The sequence below is a fragment of the Mucor mucedo genome (assembly GCF_025094135.1).
Source record: "Mucor mucedo strain NRRL 3635 chromosome Unknown EV154scaffold_181, whole genome shotgun sequence".
Taxonomy (NCBI): domain Eukaryota; kingdom Fungi; phylum Mucoromycota; class Mucoromycetes; order Mucorales; family Mucoraceae; genus Mucor; species Mucor mucedo.
This window is the reverse complement of record NW_026252465.1, coordinates 1-16,338: the sequence shown is the minus strand read 5'-3', so window position 1 is coordinate 16,338 and position 16,338 is coordinate 1. Positions and strand designations below refer to the sequence as shown.

The 16,338-nt window shown below is 35.5% G+C and overlaps 7 protein-coding genes across 7 annotated transcripts; 2 read left to right on the top strand and 5 right to left on the bottom strand.

Annotated features, from left to right (window-relative positions):
* Positions 1-1,231: 1,231 nt before the first annotated feature.
* Positions 1,232-4,564, bottom strand: EV154DRAFT_431047 (kinase-like domain-containing protein; the record flags this gene model as incomplete). Its single annotated transcript, XM_051596577.1, has 8 exons — positions 1,232-1,401; positions 1,595-1,828; positions 1,900-1,978; positions 2,048-2,123; positions 2,197-2,953; positions 3,010-3,412; positions 3,464-3,616; positions 3,836-4,564. 8 exons carry the CDS (start codon positions 4,562-4,564, stop codon positions 1,232-1,234), a joined length of 2,601 nt encoding a protein of 866 aa, XP_051451562.1.
* A 581-nt stretch (positions 4,565-5,145) lies between these two features.
* Positions 5,146-6,088, bottom strand: EV154DRAFT_528416 (DNA-directed RNA polymerase III subunit Rpc5). Its single transcript, XM_051603586.1, has one exon. The coding sequence runs from the start codon at positions 6,063-6,065 to the stop codon at positions 5,238-5,240; it is 828 nt and encodes a 275-aa protein (XP_051451561.1). The 5' UTR covers positions 6,066-6,088; the 3' UTR covers positions 5,146-5,237.
* Positions 6,089-6,942: 854 nt separating this feature from the next.
* On the top strand, positions 6,943-7,902 carry EV154DRAFT_540601 (mitochondrial carrier domain-containing protein; the record flags this gene model as incomplete). Its single annotated transcript, XM_051604426.1, has 7 exons — positions 6,943-7,026; positions 7,079-7,112; positions 7,179-7,293; positions 7,375-7,409; positions 7,458-7,555; positions 7,619-7,686; positions 7,773-7,902. The coding sequence occupies 7 exons, from the start codon at positions 6,943-6,945 to the stop codon at positions 7,900-7,902; spliced, it is 564 nt and encodes a 187-aa protein (XP_051451560.1).
* Positions 7,903-8,526: 624 nt separating this feature from the next.
* On the bottom strand, positions 8,527-9,028 carry EV154DRAFT_487336 (uncharacterized protein; the record flags this gene model as incomplete). The annotated part of the gene is made up of 2 exons (XM_051598972.1): positions 8,527-8,631; positions 8,756-9,028. 2 exons carry the CDS (start codon positions 9,026-9,028, stop codon positions 8,527-8,529), a joined length of 378 nt encoding a protein of 125 aa, XP_051451559.1.
* A 535-nt stretch (positions 9,029-9,563) lies between these two features.
* Positions 9,564-10,713, top strand: EV154DRAFT_528412 (TIP41-like family-domain-containing protein). The gene is made up of 5 exons (XM_051603585.1): positions 9,564-9,709; positions 9,775-9,957; positions 10,018-10,243; positions 10,317-10,478; positions 10,555-10,713. Exons 1-5 carry the CDS (start codon positions 9,576-9,578, stop codon positions 10,657-10,659), a joined length of 810 nt encoding a protein of 269 aa, XP_051451558.1. The 5' UTR covers positions 9,564-9,575; the 3' UTR covers positions 10,660-10,713.
* Positions 10,689-11,330, bottom strand: EV154DRAFT_431011 (cyclin-domain-containing protein; the record flags this gene model as incomplete). Its single annotated transcript, XM_051596575.1, has 1 exon — positions 10,689-11,330. The coding sequence occupies one exon, from the start codon at positions 11,328-11,330 to the stop codon at positions 10,689-10,691; it is 642 nt and encodes a 213-aa protein (XP_051451557.1).
* Positions 11,331-11,348: 18 nt separating this feature from the next.
* Positions 11,349-13,387, bottom strand: EV154DRAFT_528409 (uncharacterized protein). Its single transcript, XM_051603584.1, has one exon. It carries the CDS (start codon positions 13,308-13,310, stop codon positions 11,394-11,396), a length of 1,917 nt encoding a protein of 638 aa, XP_051451556.1. The 5' UTR covers positions 13,311-13,387; the 3' UTR covers positions 11,349-11,393.
* Positions 13,388-16,338: the final 2,951 nt, after the last annotated feature.

Genomic DNA, 16,338 nt, shown 5'->3' with positions numbered 1-16,338 from the left:
GTGAACCTTACGCTCATACACGTCTCCGTCAACCCGAGAACTTTAAACCCATTTCTATCTTTGTGAATTTCATGGAAAATTTCATTTTAAAAATCAAAACTTGTTTTTGCTTCTGATGAAAGTTATCATGACTCTTTTATCAAATAATGGCAATCGATAACAAACAATTTATTTATCCATACGAACAGTCTGTCGCGTACTTATTTAAGGGGGGGGGGGGAGAGGGGATTCTTGGCAGTGCTACGATGTCGTAATTCAGCGTAGCACCATTTTATGCAGATTTATATTGACGCTCATTCGGAATACCAAAAGTAGAAAACAAAACACGATGGACACAAAAGAAGGAGAGTTCTTTTATTGAAGAAACTCAAAAAAAAAACAAATAGAACAGGGGATTGAGTGTTCCAAGCAACTATCGTCGAGACTTGGATGCCTTTTTGTTGTGCGATAGCAGCACTAGTGTTTGTAGCATTGGTGTTACCTTATTAATTTGGGTGTTGGAAATTGCAATCATATTAGATGGCTTCAAATTAATCTATGATGCTGTGAAACTTTTGGTAATAATCAATTTAACAAGTATGATCAAATGCGGTTGTCATGTTGATCAGATTATTTAGAAAGTATGACTATTTGATAAACAATAATAATACATGGTTCAATCAGGAATGACTTGAAAGAATGGATGATCACCATCTGTATCCATAGGGATCCCAGACAGTACGCACATACGCGACAGAGTAATATACTCTGATATTAGTATTAAATAGGCTGAAGGGTTAATGTACGTATCTATTCGTTATTAAGGGAAGTAGTAGGGCTTGAACCACGATTTAATCTCATTAACCATTTACAGACACATGGGAAACGGGGTTTTTTTTTTTTTTATAAAAAAGAGGTTCCAAACCCAATAAACTTTTATTGTCTGACATCATTCTGGCAAAAGGATGTGTTTATGCATTATTATAATTTAGGGGTGAGGGGAATGTGTATGTGCGTTGAACTTTATAATATTCTTTTGGGTATGAAGGTTGTAAGAGAAGGGAAGGGGAAGTTATTTTTTCTTTTTTCTTTTTTTTGTGAGTAATAAAAAATAGCTATTTACATCTCTCTTTTTTTTTGTTTTATGAAAAAAAAAAAGATGAAAAATAAAAGTATAAAAAAAAAAAAAAAATAATAAAAAAAAAAAGGGTTGTTAAAAGAAAAAGTACAAAAGTTATATGAGTATATAAAGTTATGCATAATTATTGGTATCATTTAGAGTTGCAGTGGGTTTCGGTGACTGAGTTTGAGGGTCGTGATGGTCTTCTTCTGCAGGCCTTACAGCTGTGGGTCGTGTGGATTGTTGGATCCATTCATGCTGGAATGCCTTTTCGGGGTTTAACCGTTTTGCGGGATCCCATTCTAAACACTGTTGAATGAAATCTAAAAACAGGGCGTCGTTACATCTCAGAGCTTGTCCGAGATTCTTGGTTCCTGCTCTACGCTTTTTGCCACGGGAGTTAGACACAACTCGAGGCTCTCCACGACGATCTATCTTTCAATATTAGAAAACTACAAGAAATCTATTTTTAAAAAAAAAAAAATTATGCTTTACCAAAGAATAAGTTTCTCCTTTCGCTTTGTTGCACTAATGCGGGCTCAGGCACACCCAGTACTTCCATAATACAGGCAAGCTGTTCTTGTTCATTTTCTCCGGGGAAAATAGGTACACCCGTATATAATTCTGCAATAATACAACCCAAACTCCACATATCGATAGCCATCGTGTAATCAAGACCCAAGATAATCTCGGGTGATCGATAGAATCGACTTTGAATATACGTATACACTAATAAACAATGTATAATGAATAACCCAATCAAAAGAAAAAGCATGTTTGTAAAAAAAAAAAAAAATTACCTCTTTGGCTTTCCAAACAACTACTGCCGAAATCGATAACTTTGATTGTGCTTTTTGTGGGATGTTTGAGCAGAATATTCTGGTATTTGTTTTTGTTTTTAATCACATTTTGTTTTGCATATGTTCATTAAAAAGAAAACTTGCTTACCTCAGGTTTTAAATCACAATGCACTACGCCATGTCTATTTAATAACGATAGTGATCGTAGTAATTGTACAGTAAATCTAGCCCAAAAGAAGAGAGAAAGAGATTAATTAATTACGTATTCGATCCATCCAATTTGGAAAGTTGACTTACCTTTTGATTAAAGTGATATGGAATCCTTGAAAGTTATTAATCTTGATAAATTCATAGAGATTCATGCTGAGACATTCACAGGCAATACACAGATGGTTTCGGAAATAAAAGTTATCAGTCATTTTGACATTATGATGTCTATCCTCTGGATCCCATTTCACTAAATCACCCAGAATCTTCACTTCTGTCCTTGCTTGAGCATAAAATCGTTTCTTATTTCGAATCAATTTGACAGCAACGGTAGATGCAGTTTTATGATCATAACACTTGACAACTTGGCCAAAAGAACCTCTGCCCAACTCCTCTAGGATTTCGTATCTGTACGCCAAATGATCATTTGTCACACTCTTATAATCTCCACGTTCATCATCATAACCGTAATTAAGTGCAGGATTATCGGGCATAGCTTGATATTTCTTGGATTGATGACCCACAAAATAGACTTCGGGATAATTATTGATTTCATTTTGCTCATATGGACTCAGATGATGGCCGTAGAATTTGATGGCAATCTGGGGTGATTTAGGCACGCCGGGGCTAAATGCTTCCACCATCTCTTTATCCCACATTAATAATGAGTCCTTGATACGTTGAGGTCTTGCTCTTTCTTCGGCTGACACAAGTTGTAAATATTTATCGTCCTCATGACTCTTTTTTCTAGGTCGATATTCAGAAGGTGTGGTTGTATCTCCAACAATCGTATGTTGTGCCACCATCGCTTCTAATTTTTCCTTCAAGCTGATAGCTCTATGTCGACCTTCAATGAGAAAAAAAAAAGTTAATTGAATGTAATAAAAATAAACGCTCTTTAACTACCTTTGTCCTTTTCAATCGTTTCCTCTACTGAATTCTTTCTGCTGCCGTTGGAATAACCCGACACACTTAATTTACGATCATCAGTCACTGGTGTTTTCTTTGTGGAAGGTACAGCTAAACTGGAGCGACGTGTGGGAGTGGGTCGCACACGTGGAGAAGGAATGGTCACTGGAGAATTTTTTAATGGCGGTGTGACAACCTGAGCACTGGTAGGAGTCTTCAAGGAAGGTCGTCGACTGGTAGAAATGCCTAAATGACTCTGTCCTTTAGCTCTTCTTGTTGAAATCGATTTCTTGGGTGGTGTAACGATGGTTGTAGGTGCTTCGGCCGAGGAAGAGGAAGAGGAACTGATTGGTATAGGTGTGGTGTTGGCAGAAGATGAAGAGATGGATAACCTTTTCTTTGTCTTTAAACTAAGTCGACTGGTGCTAGTTGTACTCACCGCTTTGACAGAAGGTGATTTAGGTGCCAGTCGCTTTTGTTGAGGAATAGTTATTCTTATAGGTTCAAGCTTCATAGGAGGTAATTGTAAGGACTGAACAGTAGGTGCTTTGGCTAGACTACCAGGTAATGTCTTACCACGCTTTCTCACGGTTGGTTTCTTCTCCCCTTCCTCTGTCTTTACAATACTTTTTCTTCGGGTGGTAGTGAGGGACGGTTGATCTCCATTGGGCGATTCGTTCTTGACCACACTCTTTCTTCTTGCCATTCTTGCAGCTAATGACTGATCTGCATTAGGCGAATTGACTACACTCTTTCGTCTTGCCATTCTAGCAGCTGCCATGGTGGGATGGTCACTGTTGCTGGGAGAATCGTTTTTGACTGTACTCTTCCTTCTTGCCATTCTAGCAGCAGTTTGCTCTTCACTGGGAGAATTGGCGGTGCTCTTTCTTCTGGCCATTCTTGCAGCGGCGATGGTTGGAGAAGTAGGCAATCCATCCTTGAGATTTTCAGTCCTAGACATCCTTCTGTTGGCGAGTATTGAGTCTATAGGATTTTCATTCACGATGGATTTCTTTCGAAGTCTGGTGACGGTAGGTTCATCACTACTGCTACTGCTGTTGGCTAAATCTAATTGTTGGCGTGCCTTGACAGTAGCTGCAGCTAAAATAGATCTTCTCTTTAATGCTGAATTTGGTTTCTCATCTTCGCTGGTGATGGATGGAGATGTAGTATCACCTCTCGAAAGATTGCTGGTTTTCCTTGGAGAGGCAGATGATAATCTATTAACTGTTGTGTTTGCAGTCGAATGTCTTCTCTGTTGATCAGCAGCCTTTGTGGTTTTCATATAATTAGACTCAGGTGCACGTTGAGGTTGAGGTAAGATAGAAGCACCATTTGATAAGGTACGTCTTCTGGGAGTGTCCTCAGTACGTAACTTATCCTTGACAACGCTCGTTCTTCTTCTTGTGAGAGGAGTTTCGTCGAGATGAGGTTTATTGTAAATGCCTAATTCTTCTTTAGCAAGTTGTCTTTCTATGGCGAGAGTATTACGTAATCTATCAGCCAATTTGACCAGACCATTATTGTTGTCATCTTCCTTTGTTGTCATTAATGCACCTGATAATGTTTGTCTTCTTGTATTTAATTTTTCATTCAAGTTTGACTTTAATCTGTTGGGATCTTTTATGATCGGTCTTTTAAGATCGACGGTGGATGTGGTACTTTTACGTCGCGTATCATTATTATATTTTCTTGTAGGTGGTTTATCGCCTTCAGCAAAGGTAGATTCATAAACGGTTTGACTCATATCGGTTTCACTGGCTTGTTTATTTAAGAGTGCACGAGATCGACTGCTAGCGGTGGATCTTGTGTATTTTCCTTCTTTATCTGTTGTACCTGTGAATCTATGCTGTTCCATATGGATCCAAGATTCGGTAATATATGGATTACTTACTGTCGATGACGACATAAAAATATGCTTTTATAAAATTTTCTTTTTTTTTTTTTTTTTACAAGTCTAATGTACAAGATGATGAGTAAAAGTTAAAAAAGTTTGAAAGAAAAAGAAAAAAGGAGAAGGTTTTGTCTGTGTGTGAATATATATATATATATATTTATATATAAAAAAAAAAAAAAAAAAAAAAAAAAAATTAAAAAAAGAAAAGAAACAAAAAAAAAAAAAAAGAAGGGGGGTGGGGGGTGAAAAAAAAAAAGGCATATCCTAAAGGGTCGTCACTTGTCAATGAAAATCCGACAATTGCTTAATTGACAGTAGTGTTTATTTATGAATGAGGTTTTTGACTACTTAATTGATCAAGATAATCTGCATTCGTTGTTTTACAGTCCAAAAGTTGCTTATTGCTGGTGTATAATTTCTCTGATACTTTCTCTGCTTGAAGTGATGTTTCATCATAATAGACAATAGGTTGCCAATCTTCTTCCTCTGCATTACGAACAGACATCGAATACACATTTCTTCGAATATTGCCTTCCCTTTCAGCATTCTTTACTGATACCTGAAGTGTCTGTGCTGTGTTTGCTTCCACTCCTTTCTTCTTTTCTTCTAACTTTTCAACATCTTGGATACGCTTGTTGGCTGCTTTCCATTTCTCGTCAATTTTATCGATATATTTAAAGCCAGGTCTTAATTGAACTGTCGTATTAATAGGTGTCAAATGAAGCTCTTCATCTCGAATCACACCAACCACATATTTTGTTTGCTTAGGTACCTCCACAGATGTAAGTGTCATCTTATCCAATAACTCCTCTTCCTTCTTCTTGGGTTGTTTATAACTGTGTCCCATCGATAACTCCTCCTCATGTTCCTCCATTCTTCTATCATATGCTGTCTTGATTGTCTTATCATTTAATCCCATCGCAAAATCCTCTCCACGTTCTGTACTATAGTTACTAGACCGCGTGTCCAAAGGCAAGTCAAGTTCAACCATTTTAGCTTTGGGCTTTATACGAGCTGCATTGGGTCCATTCTTGCTATTGAAAGGTGTTGACCGCATAGGGTATTGAAACATGTACAAGTACTTTGTCAGCTCCGTTGTCAAGTAAATGGGATATTCTGCCAACACTTCATCTTCTCCAACTGGTTCGCTCATTTCTAATAAAATTTGCTTAATGAGAAAAATGACAAAAATATTTTTCTTTTTCTTTTGGGCGCTTTTTTTTATACATTTGTGACGCTCCTTTTCAAAGTCACATACATTTACAGGAACTGAGCAAATTGAAAGCTTGCATGAAAAGACTCACAACCTTGTATAAAAAGCAAACGCAAAAGAATCCATTTATCAATCAAAAGAAGCCACGCATACACAATCACCATCAAAAAAAAAAAAAAAAAAAAAAAAAAAGGGAATGCAGTAAAAGAAAGAAATAGGCAATCCCGAGATATTTAATGTCACACAAACTTTAGGTTTTTGATGTTTTGTTTCTCAAAAAACACCACTTTTTTTTTTTTTTTACTCTTTTAACTTCCCATTGTTAACATGAGTACAGCAAAACCAAAAGCTAATGTCTGGGTACGTAGTCATACTACATGCTTTATAAAATGTAGGCTAAAAGACACTGTAGAATTCGACGTTGGCTGGTGCCGGTGCAGGGACGATAGAGATTCTTCTTATGCAGGTAAATATTGTTGGAAACAAGTGACGATAACTATACTAACTACTCTGCAAGCCAACAGACGTCATTAAAACAAGATTCCAGGTTAAAAGAGAAAAATAAGCGCACGTAATAATGACTCACTTTAACACGTAACAAACCAAAAAATTAGTCTGTACAAGCATCGGCTCACTACAAAAATGGCATCTTTAAAGCATTTCGCACTGTATTTCGAGAGGAAGGATTGGCTGGTATAATCGATTTAATTTTTTTTTTGGGGGGGTAATGTGCATGTATTAAAATGCGATTATAGCATTTTACAGAGGTACTATTCCTGTGCTATGTATCGTCGGCCCTCGCATCTCTTTGCAATATATGGGTTTGGCATTTTACAAACCCATCTTTGAGAAATTAGAGGGTTCTGTCATACCAGCTCATAGTTCTGCCGGGTTAGCCGGTGTAAGTAGTCTTCTTTTACATGATTGTCATAAAACACTAATTTAAATATTAGATCTGCACAGGTATAACTCAAGCAGTAACACTAGGTAAACTACCTCCCATACAAGAAAAATGATTGCATTTTTGTTTTGCTTACACAATCTACTTATTAGTAACACCGCTCGAGATGATCAAAGTCCGTCAACAAACCGAGATGGTCCAAAACCAAACTCAACGAAAGTATCATGGCTTATTAAACACAGCATCCATCATTGTCCGTCAAGAAGGGTAAGTTATTCTGTACATTATAATTTTCAGAGCCATCTTTCTTTTGCTGATCTTTGTACATAGATTTCCCGCATTATACAGCGGTCTCATGGCAACGGTTGCTAGACAATCTTGGGGTAATAACGAAAAAAAGTTCCGCCCCTCTTAAAACTCATCGATTACAGGTCTACTTGTCAAATTTTCGGCTTATGTTGAGATGAAGGCCATGTTTGAAAGAGCATCGGGTAACCCAGATGCACCATTAAAACCATGGCAGCATATGGTAATTATAGGCCGTGCATTTTATAAGTCTCTCTCTTGCAGATATTTATATTTAAACATTTAGGTGAGTGGAGGTATGGCCAATGTTCTTGTTGGTGTCTTAAACTCGCCACCAGATGTAGTTAAAACAAGGTAAAACTCACACACGTGTGTGTACATAAAAACAAAAGGCTGTATGCTTTCAGCAACAACTAAAGAAAAAAACCAAAAATCCATAGAATGCAAGATGCTGGAAGGTCCTATACTGGAACTCTGGACTGCGTGAAATCCATGATAAAAACCGAAGGTCTGTCCTCATTTTTTCGTGGATCTTGGCTTCGTATCATACGTATTGCGCCAGGTAAGTGATATTTTACTTTGCTTTTATGACAGTGCTAACAAACTATAGGTGGAGCGATTCAATTCTCTTGTTATGAGTATATCTTGAGTAAGCTTAATAATAAAGATTAGTTTTTCTCTTTTGGATAGTATTTTTCCGTACGGTTCCAGATTTGTATAGACTCTTGTATTGATATACAAGTATGTGCTCGTTCAAAAAAGCTATATTTATCTTTTTGTTTTAAGCACATATATTAACCAAGGAGATGATGATATCATAAAAAGTATTAATAAACATAGTACAATCAAATTGAACAAACAGAAAAAAAGGGGGGTGGAGGATCCTATCATTTACTAAAATGTAACCAGGGCATTGTACTAAAAGCACAAGTGCTTTACTAAACAGCAGAATTATCAGTGTGCTTATTGTGAATTTTAGGAACATTGTATTCTCTTGTCACAAGTATTGTAGTTTTCACAATGTAAAAAAAGGGAACAAAGACCATGTACCTTAAATGCACATGATTGTTTCCACTGTTGTAAAGAAACCTTTATATATATGAAATTACGTTATGTACTAATTTTTTATTTTATTATTTTATTATCTACATTAATTAATAATTTAAAAAGATGGTGTTAACATGAAATACAGTTTTAACTAGTTTGAGTTTGCGCTCCCCCGAGAACATTGCACGTTCCCATTGACATGTACCAATAAAAGATGCATATCAGAGGATCTTGTCCCAACTTGTTATATATCTAATAAGCATCACAAAAGATGTAATTTTTTTACTCAGCAAGCATCCAAAAGCCTTCTAAGATCATTCCCAATTTAAGGTATTCATCACATCACTCGAATTCTTTATAAAGAAAGTAACATAACCCAGTATCGAAAATCGTAAGTGGAATAGCAACTGCTGCATGAATTTGGTTTCCTCTTCATTGTTTCATGCAGATCTTTTGATTTACGATAAACCCTGTCAGGTTGACTAACATCTAATATATCTGACTTGCTCTTCAGCACTGAATCTCTGGCAAAGTAAGATATTCGTGACTTGATCGTTTTGATAGGATCTTCCGTCATTTTGCACAGAATCAAGCCAGAAATAGAAGTAGTTACCAGTAATAAATTAGCTTGAACGGATATTTTTGGCATTTAAAATTAATATATATTTAAATAATAGATTTTTTAAAAAAAAAAGAGAGAGATTCTTTTTATAGTAAATCATTATTTTAATTGAAGATTGGTTCATGTCTGGCTAGTGTATCTAAGGGTACATTATTTATATCCCTGATACAATGGGAAAGCGCATGATATTTTGTTTGCTATTGTTTCCATGAATGAGTACACTAGTGACAACATAATTTCTGTTTCCATTGAGAGAGATCTTTAAATGAAGCATTATGGCTCCTTTGGTCGTTTATAATAGATCAGAACAAACCGGGTAGGCACTCAGATATAAAGATCGTACGAAACGTATCCAATCATAAAAGTCCTAACCAAAACTCGCTGATACTGTTGGGGATTCGATACTATGTATACGCTGTCTCTGTCAATTCACACCTTTTGGATCCAAAGTGCTTCGTTTTTTTTTTTTTTTTTTTTTTTTAATGTGACACTTTTTTTAAAAGTGCGACATCAGTTTGCCAAAGTCTGTATTTGATTTTCCCTCTTTTAATTTTTTTCTTTTCCTTTTTTTAAAATGACATCCACAAAGGAACCTGTGTTCATCAAAGAGGGAACTCTAAGAGAGGGACTTACTCAAGGAATATCGTTGCATGGGTGGACAATTACAAGTAAGAAGGCTTCAATTTGTAGTTCTGCTGAAATGGAAAAGTAAATATTTTGAAAAAAACACGAGAAACAGAAAAAAAAAAACCAAGCTAACGAATAGATACTAGGATTTCCAAAGATTATGGTTTACCACCACCAGAGATGGTTTTCGGAAACAATCATGTAACGGTGGAAAAGGACTCTTTTAAATTATCTTTTGGAGCGTATGATGCATTAAGTCAAGTGGATACAAGCTCTACTAGTAGTGAGAAAATCAAGGTTGCTTATTCAGAAGAGTGGACTAGAAAGAGGTAGGTTTAACAAAAAACCTCCTACGTTGAGGAAGAAATGATATTAAAAAGTTGCCATAGCTCTGCAAATCATACAGATGTTAAGGACGTGGTAAAACCATATGATTGGACATATACAACGAAATATAGAGGAACCTCCAATGCTGAACTTGAACAACATGATGGTCAATCATTGGTCGATGTAAATAGATTAAGACAACAGGAACCAATTTTGTTCTACGATGAAAATATATTGTATGAAGATGAATTGGCAGACAATGGAACTGCTATGCTGATGATACGTTTGGTTAGTGACACAAAAAGCAAAAAAAAGGGGGGAGGAGGAGGGACGATGGATATGTATTAACAATTGAATGCAGAGAGTAATGCCAACTTGTTTTCTAGTTTTACAAAGATTCTTTCTAAGAGTGGATGATGTATTATTTAGATTAAATGATACAAGATTATATCATGAGTTTGGGAATGATTATTTCGTACGTGAATATACATCGAAGGAGGCGCATTATAATGTTATCAGACAGGTAGGGAAAAATAATAATAAAAAGAAAGGGAATGGTTGAGGAATAGAGAGATAGTTTCTCATCCTTCTTATAATAGAAATTGGGCAGAGGTGATATATCGTTGCTAAATGATCAAAATTGGGTATCTTCCGTTATGCCAGATGAACCTACAGAATCCATCAAGGAAAAATTAAAAATCTAATAAAATAATATGATGCTATCTATATATCTCTAACCCTGATCAATGGATAAGTGTCTGGCTCTCCTTCTGATAGGACCTGCTAGCTCTTCTTCGACGGTTGTTTGTTGTATCATGTCTCCTTCTGTTTCATGTTCTTTTCTCCACCGATTTAATAACTGGTCGCCGTAATGTTGTAATTCTTCCAACGAAACAAACAATGCGAAATCGTTTAAAGACAGAAACTCCAACTCGAGTATGTTTAGTTCGGACACTGGTAAACCACCCACCTTTGCATAACGTGTATTTGTAAAAAAGACGTCTGAGAATAATTTGCTGGCAACCATGACACCCGATATTATTAAACGATGAACGTTGAAAGAATCAATACGTAGACCGTTGGTACGCGTACTCGATGTCTTTGCCATCCGATCAAAATAGACAAGTAGAGCTAAGAAACATTCGTTGGCACATGGGCAATATTTTAATATACGCGTAAGATAAGCATAAATGGATATGCTTGGTATTGACCGTGCTTGGAAACAAGTAAAGGAAGAATGTGTAATACTTTTCCTTCTCTCCGAACCTTGTGGTTGAAAACTATCGTTTGTTTGAATAACTTCTTCTAACAGAAACGTCAGCATTTTTATTGTATCTTTAGTTGGATATCCTGCTAAATCATATTTAACGTTCATATTTTGGTAAAAAGGAAGGAAAGACGAAAAAAATAGGAGTTTTTATTTATTTTTTTTGTCTTTTTATTTTTTCTTCATTCTTTCTTCTGCAGCTCTTGCCCGTTTTTCTCGTTCCAATCTCATTCGTGCTTCTGGTGTCATATTTGATGTATTCACAATTTCCGTATTCACAATAGGCAACATGTAATTTTTGGCTCTCGTTGCTTGCACCTTTTCAAACTTTAATTCAGCTTCTTTTGCTTCACGTGCTTCTTGTATCTTTTGACGTTCCAATTCAATTAATCGCTTCTTTTCTTGTTCCTTGGCAAGCTTCTTTTTGTCTTTAATTTCTTGATCCTTCATTTGTTTTTCTGTCAATGGACTGGGTACTCTTGCATCCTCTAACCAGTTCCACTTGCTAGGATAATCACACATGCATCTTCTAAATGCATTTCTTGTCTCTTTATCTTTACTCACTTCATATGCAGTCTTACCAGCATCACTGACGATCGTTGGATCCACATCATATTTGATCAATAAATCTGTTACTAAATCAGCAGCTGCGCCCATATTAGACACCATATGTAAAATAGTTGGGTAATGATAAAGATCTTCTTGATTCGCTAATTCTTGTGGCAATAAACCCGATAACGGTAAATTCATGTGTTTTTGAATGAATGCTAAGGTCACCGTCGTCTTATTTTGCTTGATCAATTCCAGCAGCTTCTCCAAGTCCGGATCAATATTCTTTTCAACAACTTGCTTCACCTTTTTTGAAACGGTAGAGGATTTTTCCATCAATTGTTTCTGTTTCTCTTGATTTTCAATCCATTTTTGTTTATAAGATTCAATAGCTTGTTCATCCACCTGTACGACTTTGACTGTGGTAATTTCAGTATAGACACGCTTAAGTTCTCCCAATGTTGGTCTTCGAGTCACAAATGGGATGGATTTGACCGATTGGGCATCGAGAACTGCGCCTTGGTAATTGAAGAGGATCTTGCGATTACCACTGGGCGCATGAACAAGCACGAGTTCACTATTCAAAATGTGCTGACGCCATTGAGATATCACTTCTCTCACTTCCTGTTCAAGCAACTGCTCATTATGTCTACGAATTTGTGCACCTGCTGAATTGGCTGCTCCCTTAGCATTATCATTAGCAGATTGAGACCCACCTTGCTTTCTACGAGTGGTGTATCGATGAAATGTCTTGTGTGTTACAAACTGAACTTGTTTATCAATCGATTTTTCACCCGCTCCTTTACTAGCATTTACATCAATTACACAGCCTGCAAAATGACCACCTCCCAACATCAGAATTGTCCATGTACGTTTCTTGTTCGCAAAATTGGACTGTTGAATAGATTTCAATGTGGTGTGAGTACTGTTAAATAGATGTCGATAAACACCATAATGACTCGAATCCTTCACATTGGATTGCCTATACCAATTTAGCGCAGAGTACTTCTTCATCATGGGTAACACTACTTGTTTTGCATCGTTTAATAAGAGTTCCCTTTCTTCTTGCTCCTTCTTTTGTTTCTGAACAAGTGAATGGATATTATCCTTTTGTAAGTCATTATCCTCTTCTTCGCTATCATCTTCTTCTGACCCGGAAATACTTTCTGTCAAGTCAGATAACAAAATTTCAAACTCTTCCAGTGCTACAGGCTTAACATCCAAAACCACTCTTCTTTTAATGTTGTAACGGTGCCAATCGGTATTGAAATGATTACGTTGTTCTTCACGCTCGTTGAAAGAAATGGCACAGGTGTTACAAGTCAAATTGGTGCTATTCTCTTCGCCATTCTCTAAGCGATCCTGTTGTAATTGTAATCTCTCGAGCGCCAACGCGTTTATTGTCTCATCTTTCTTTTCCTCAATGTCTAAAAGTGCTTCGGTTTCCTTCTCCACAGGTTCTAAAGTCTCTAGTAAGTCCTTGGGTAAATTAATTGCGTATAGCAGAGCTTCTTGTTGTCTTTTCTTGTAATCGCTCATTATTACTATTTGTTCAAGCAAAAGTTGGTGGTAAAGAAATAAAAAGAAAAAAATGAAAAAAGAAGTTACTTTTGAAGTTAATACTGCGGTCAGAGCGATGTTTAAAACCGTCACTGATTTTAATTATTGTAGTTCCGGCTTCTGAGTGCTTGATATTTTTTAAGCCTAGGACTACTCCGTGGTTGTCTGTCTCCTCTTTCATGGAGAAAGGTCGACGCTACTTTGATGTATTCTTTATTTGTACATCGATTGATTTTCTGATTAAACGGAGGGAAGGTTATTTAGAACAGTAGCGCACTTATGTCTACCAATTGCGACGCATCTCTGGACTGACTTAAAGATTTTTTTATGGCCGGGACACAATGATGATTTGTGCATAACAGTAGTGTTTCTTTTTATATATATAATTGAATCATCTCTACTTTTTGCTACTGGATGTATGGGCTTCCAAGTAAGATACCTTGGATAATCAAAGCAAGCATGTCATATATGTTACATGTTTGTAGGCTATGCAGCTGCACCATTGACACCCTCTTTCCATTCCCTATTTATCTTCTAAATCCATTGACTCTTGATCCTGATCTACTATAACCATAAACATTTTTGGTAGTATCAACTTATGAATAATACTAAGACCTTAATCAAAATTTTGTTCAAGTAAATTCTTTTTTTACCTTTGATACGCGCGAGATTTTGTCCTTCTTTAGTGTGCCAACAATGAGTATTTGATGTATGCCTTTTTTTTTTTTAAATATTACATTTCTTCATGAAAAGTACTCTCTGCCTGAAACTTTTAACAAATCTTTTAGTTTCCTCTTCAATTTCTTCTTTTCCTTTTTTAATTCTATTGTTTCCGAAGTATGAGTTCTAACGTATATTGGCTCTCGTTAATTATGCCTGGATTTTTAGGAATGCTTTCAGTGTATATTAACTGTTAATATGCATTTGCGATATTGATGACTGTTTCAACTCCCAGAATAAGCGCTATTTTGACTCCATACAGCATTGTCATACTACAGACAAAGGCTAGCTTGTGGTATTAGCACACAGTTTGGATAATTTTCATGTCACAAAGAACTTAATGCAGCATCTTTATTTCTACCGTTCGGTATCGAGGGGGAAGGTTCAAATACTTGAGATTATATTTATAATCAAATAGTGCGGTCGAGGACAAAGTGATATTTGACAAAATGAAAAATACTGAGTCAACCCTTCTGGTTTTTGAAAACATCTCTGTTTTGTTTCCCCCCTTCTATGAATTGAACTCCACTCGTTAAAATTGACTCCAGATAATGTTGTCTCATATCAGTGGATTGAGAGCGCAAGTTTTCTAATAGATACATAGTGTTACAACACACTTTTTTATAAGCTTTTGCACAAACTGTTACTGACAAAAGGTACATACTTGTTTTCAAGTTAAGTTCGAAGTAGAATATAGTAGTTACATTTAATTATTTATCCATTGTCTTTCCAATGGGTAAAATACGATTTCAAATATAAAACGTCTTAACATTTAACATTTAGTAAGTTGTTCTTAATCTTCCTGCTTGCAAAATCACTTTTTATATATATTGGTACTTCTGGAGGAAGTACTTCTCTTTTTTAGGCATTGTACACCTTCTATTAGTACGTTGGGGCTTTTACCAAGTCTTATTAATACCTTCTTAAAGATATATGTGCTCGTTAACTCGACATATATGGAAATGTTTGTGTACCTATTCATATCACACTTCTAAGAAGAACAAGTATAAAAAATGCTTTTTTTTTTTTTTTACTTTTAGCCTTTCTGGAAAGTTTATATCTGCAATTGAAACAAAACAAAAAAATGTGCTGCGTTTTGAACTTTAGAAATAAAAAAGGAAGACAATCCATTGTAGACGCCTTGCAACAATGAGGATTAAATACAATATTATTCTATTATTCTTTAACTTATAGATGACTTTTTTATATGCCACTGATTCTTTTACAGTGTATTCAATTTTTGTAAAAAAAAAGAAAAAAAAAATTAGAAACTTCAACGCGTTTTCAGCGAGTTAAATTATTTCTACTTTGTTAAAATACGTTGACTACTTTCACAGTCTGGTGCTCACTATAAACACATCTGTTATTCTTCATTTTACTCTTTATTTTAAATTTCATGCCAAATACCTTAGAACACTGGTTTGAAGCACGAACAAGGTTGTTAAAAGGTTTAAAAAGACTTGTTTGTAAAATCGACAAAGTTATTTGCAAAAGCAATAACGTCGTCTCTGACAATTTTGTTTAAATAATTACCAACACTGTTACTGGCAAGTTTCAGTAAAAGTAATAGAAGAAAATAAAAATAGAGGTTTAAGATAAAAGCTCTTAAAAAGTGAGCACCAGACTAAAATATATTTATATAATAGGGTAATTTATACGACGAAATCAGATAAGAGTGGTATTCGAAGGAGTATAATTAAATACGTAATGGAATAGCTACAATGCTGATTTTACAGAAGGAAATTACAAGCAATTATAATAAATACAAAATCACAAAGACTTAAAGTATTAAGACTTATTCAGATTAAGGTAGAGAACAAACTAATAATTTTATTAAATAATTTTATGGGGTCCTTTTATAAGAAAAGGTCAGAAAAGCAGTCAAAAAAATATAGGGATCTGAAGTCTAAAGGACCAACAGAAGAAGAAAAAGGTGGTGTAATAATATTCTTGCTGTTGACGATATTATAATAGATATAATAATTTAAAGTTAATTGTCACATCACATTAAGAATGGGTAGTAATATAAAAGTTAATCATGAATCACACATTACCACGCTTGTTCTCATCCTACCATTGAGGTCTGTACACAGGGCACAACTCTGTGGCGAGTTAATAGTTATTCTGCAAAAAGCAATACAATCAAATGGGCCTGGACTATAGAATATTAATAGATCCTGAGCACAAATATTACTCTTGTCAATTGATGTTTAATTACTGTTGGTCCCTCTGACTAATATATACATACTCAGTATGAAAGGGCTAAGTTTGAAAACATGTTGATATT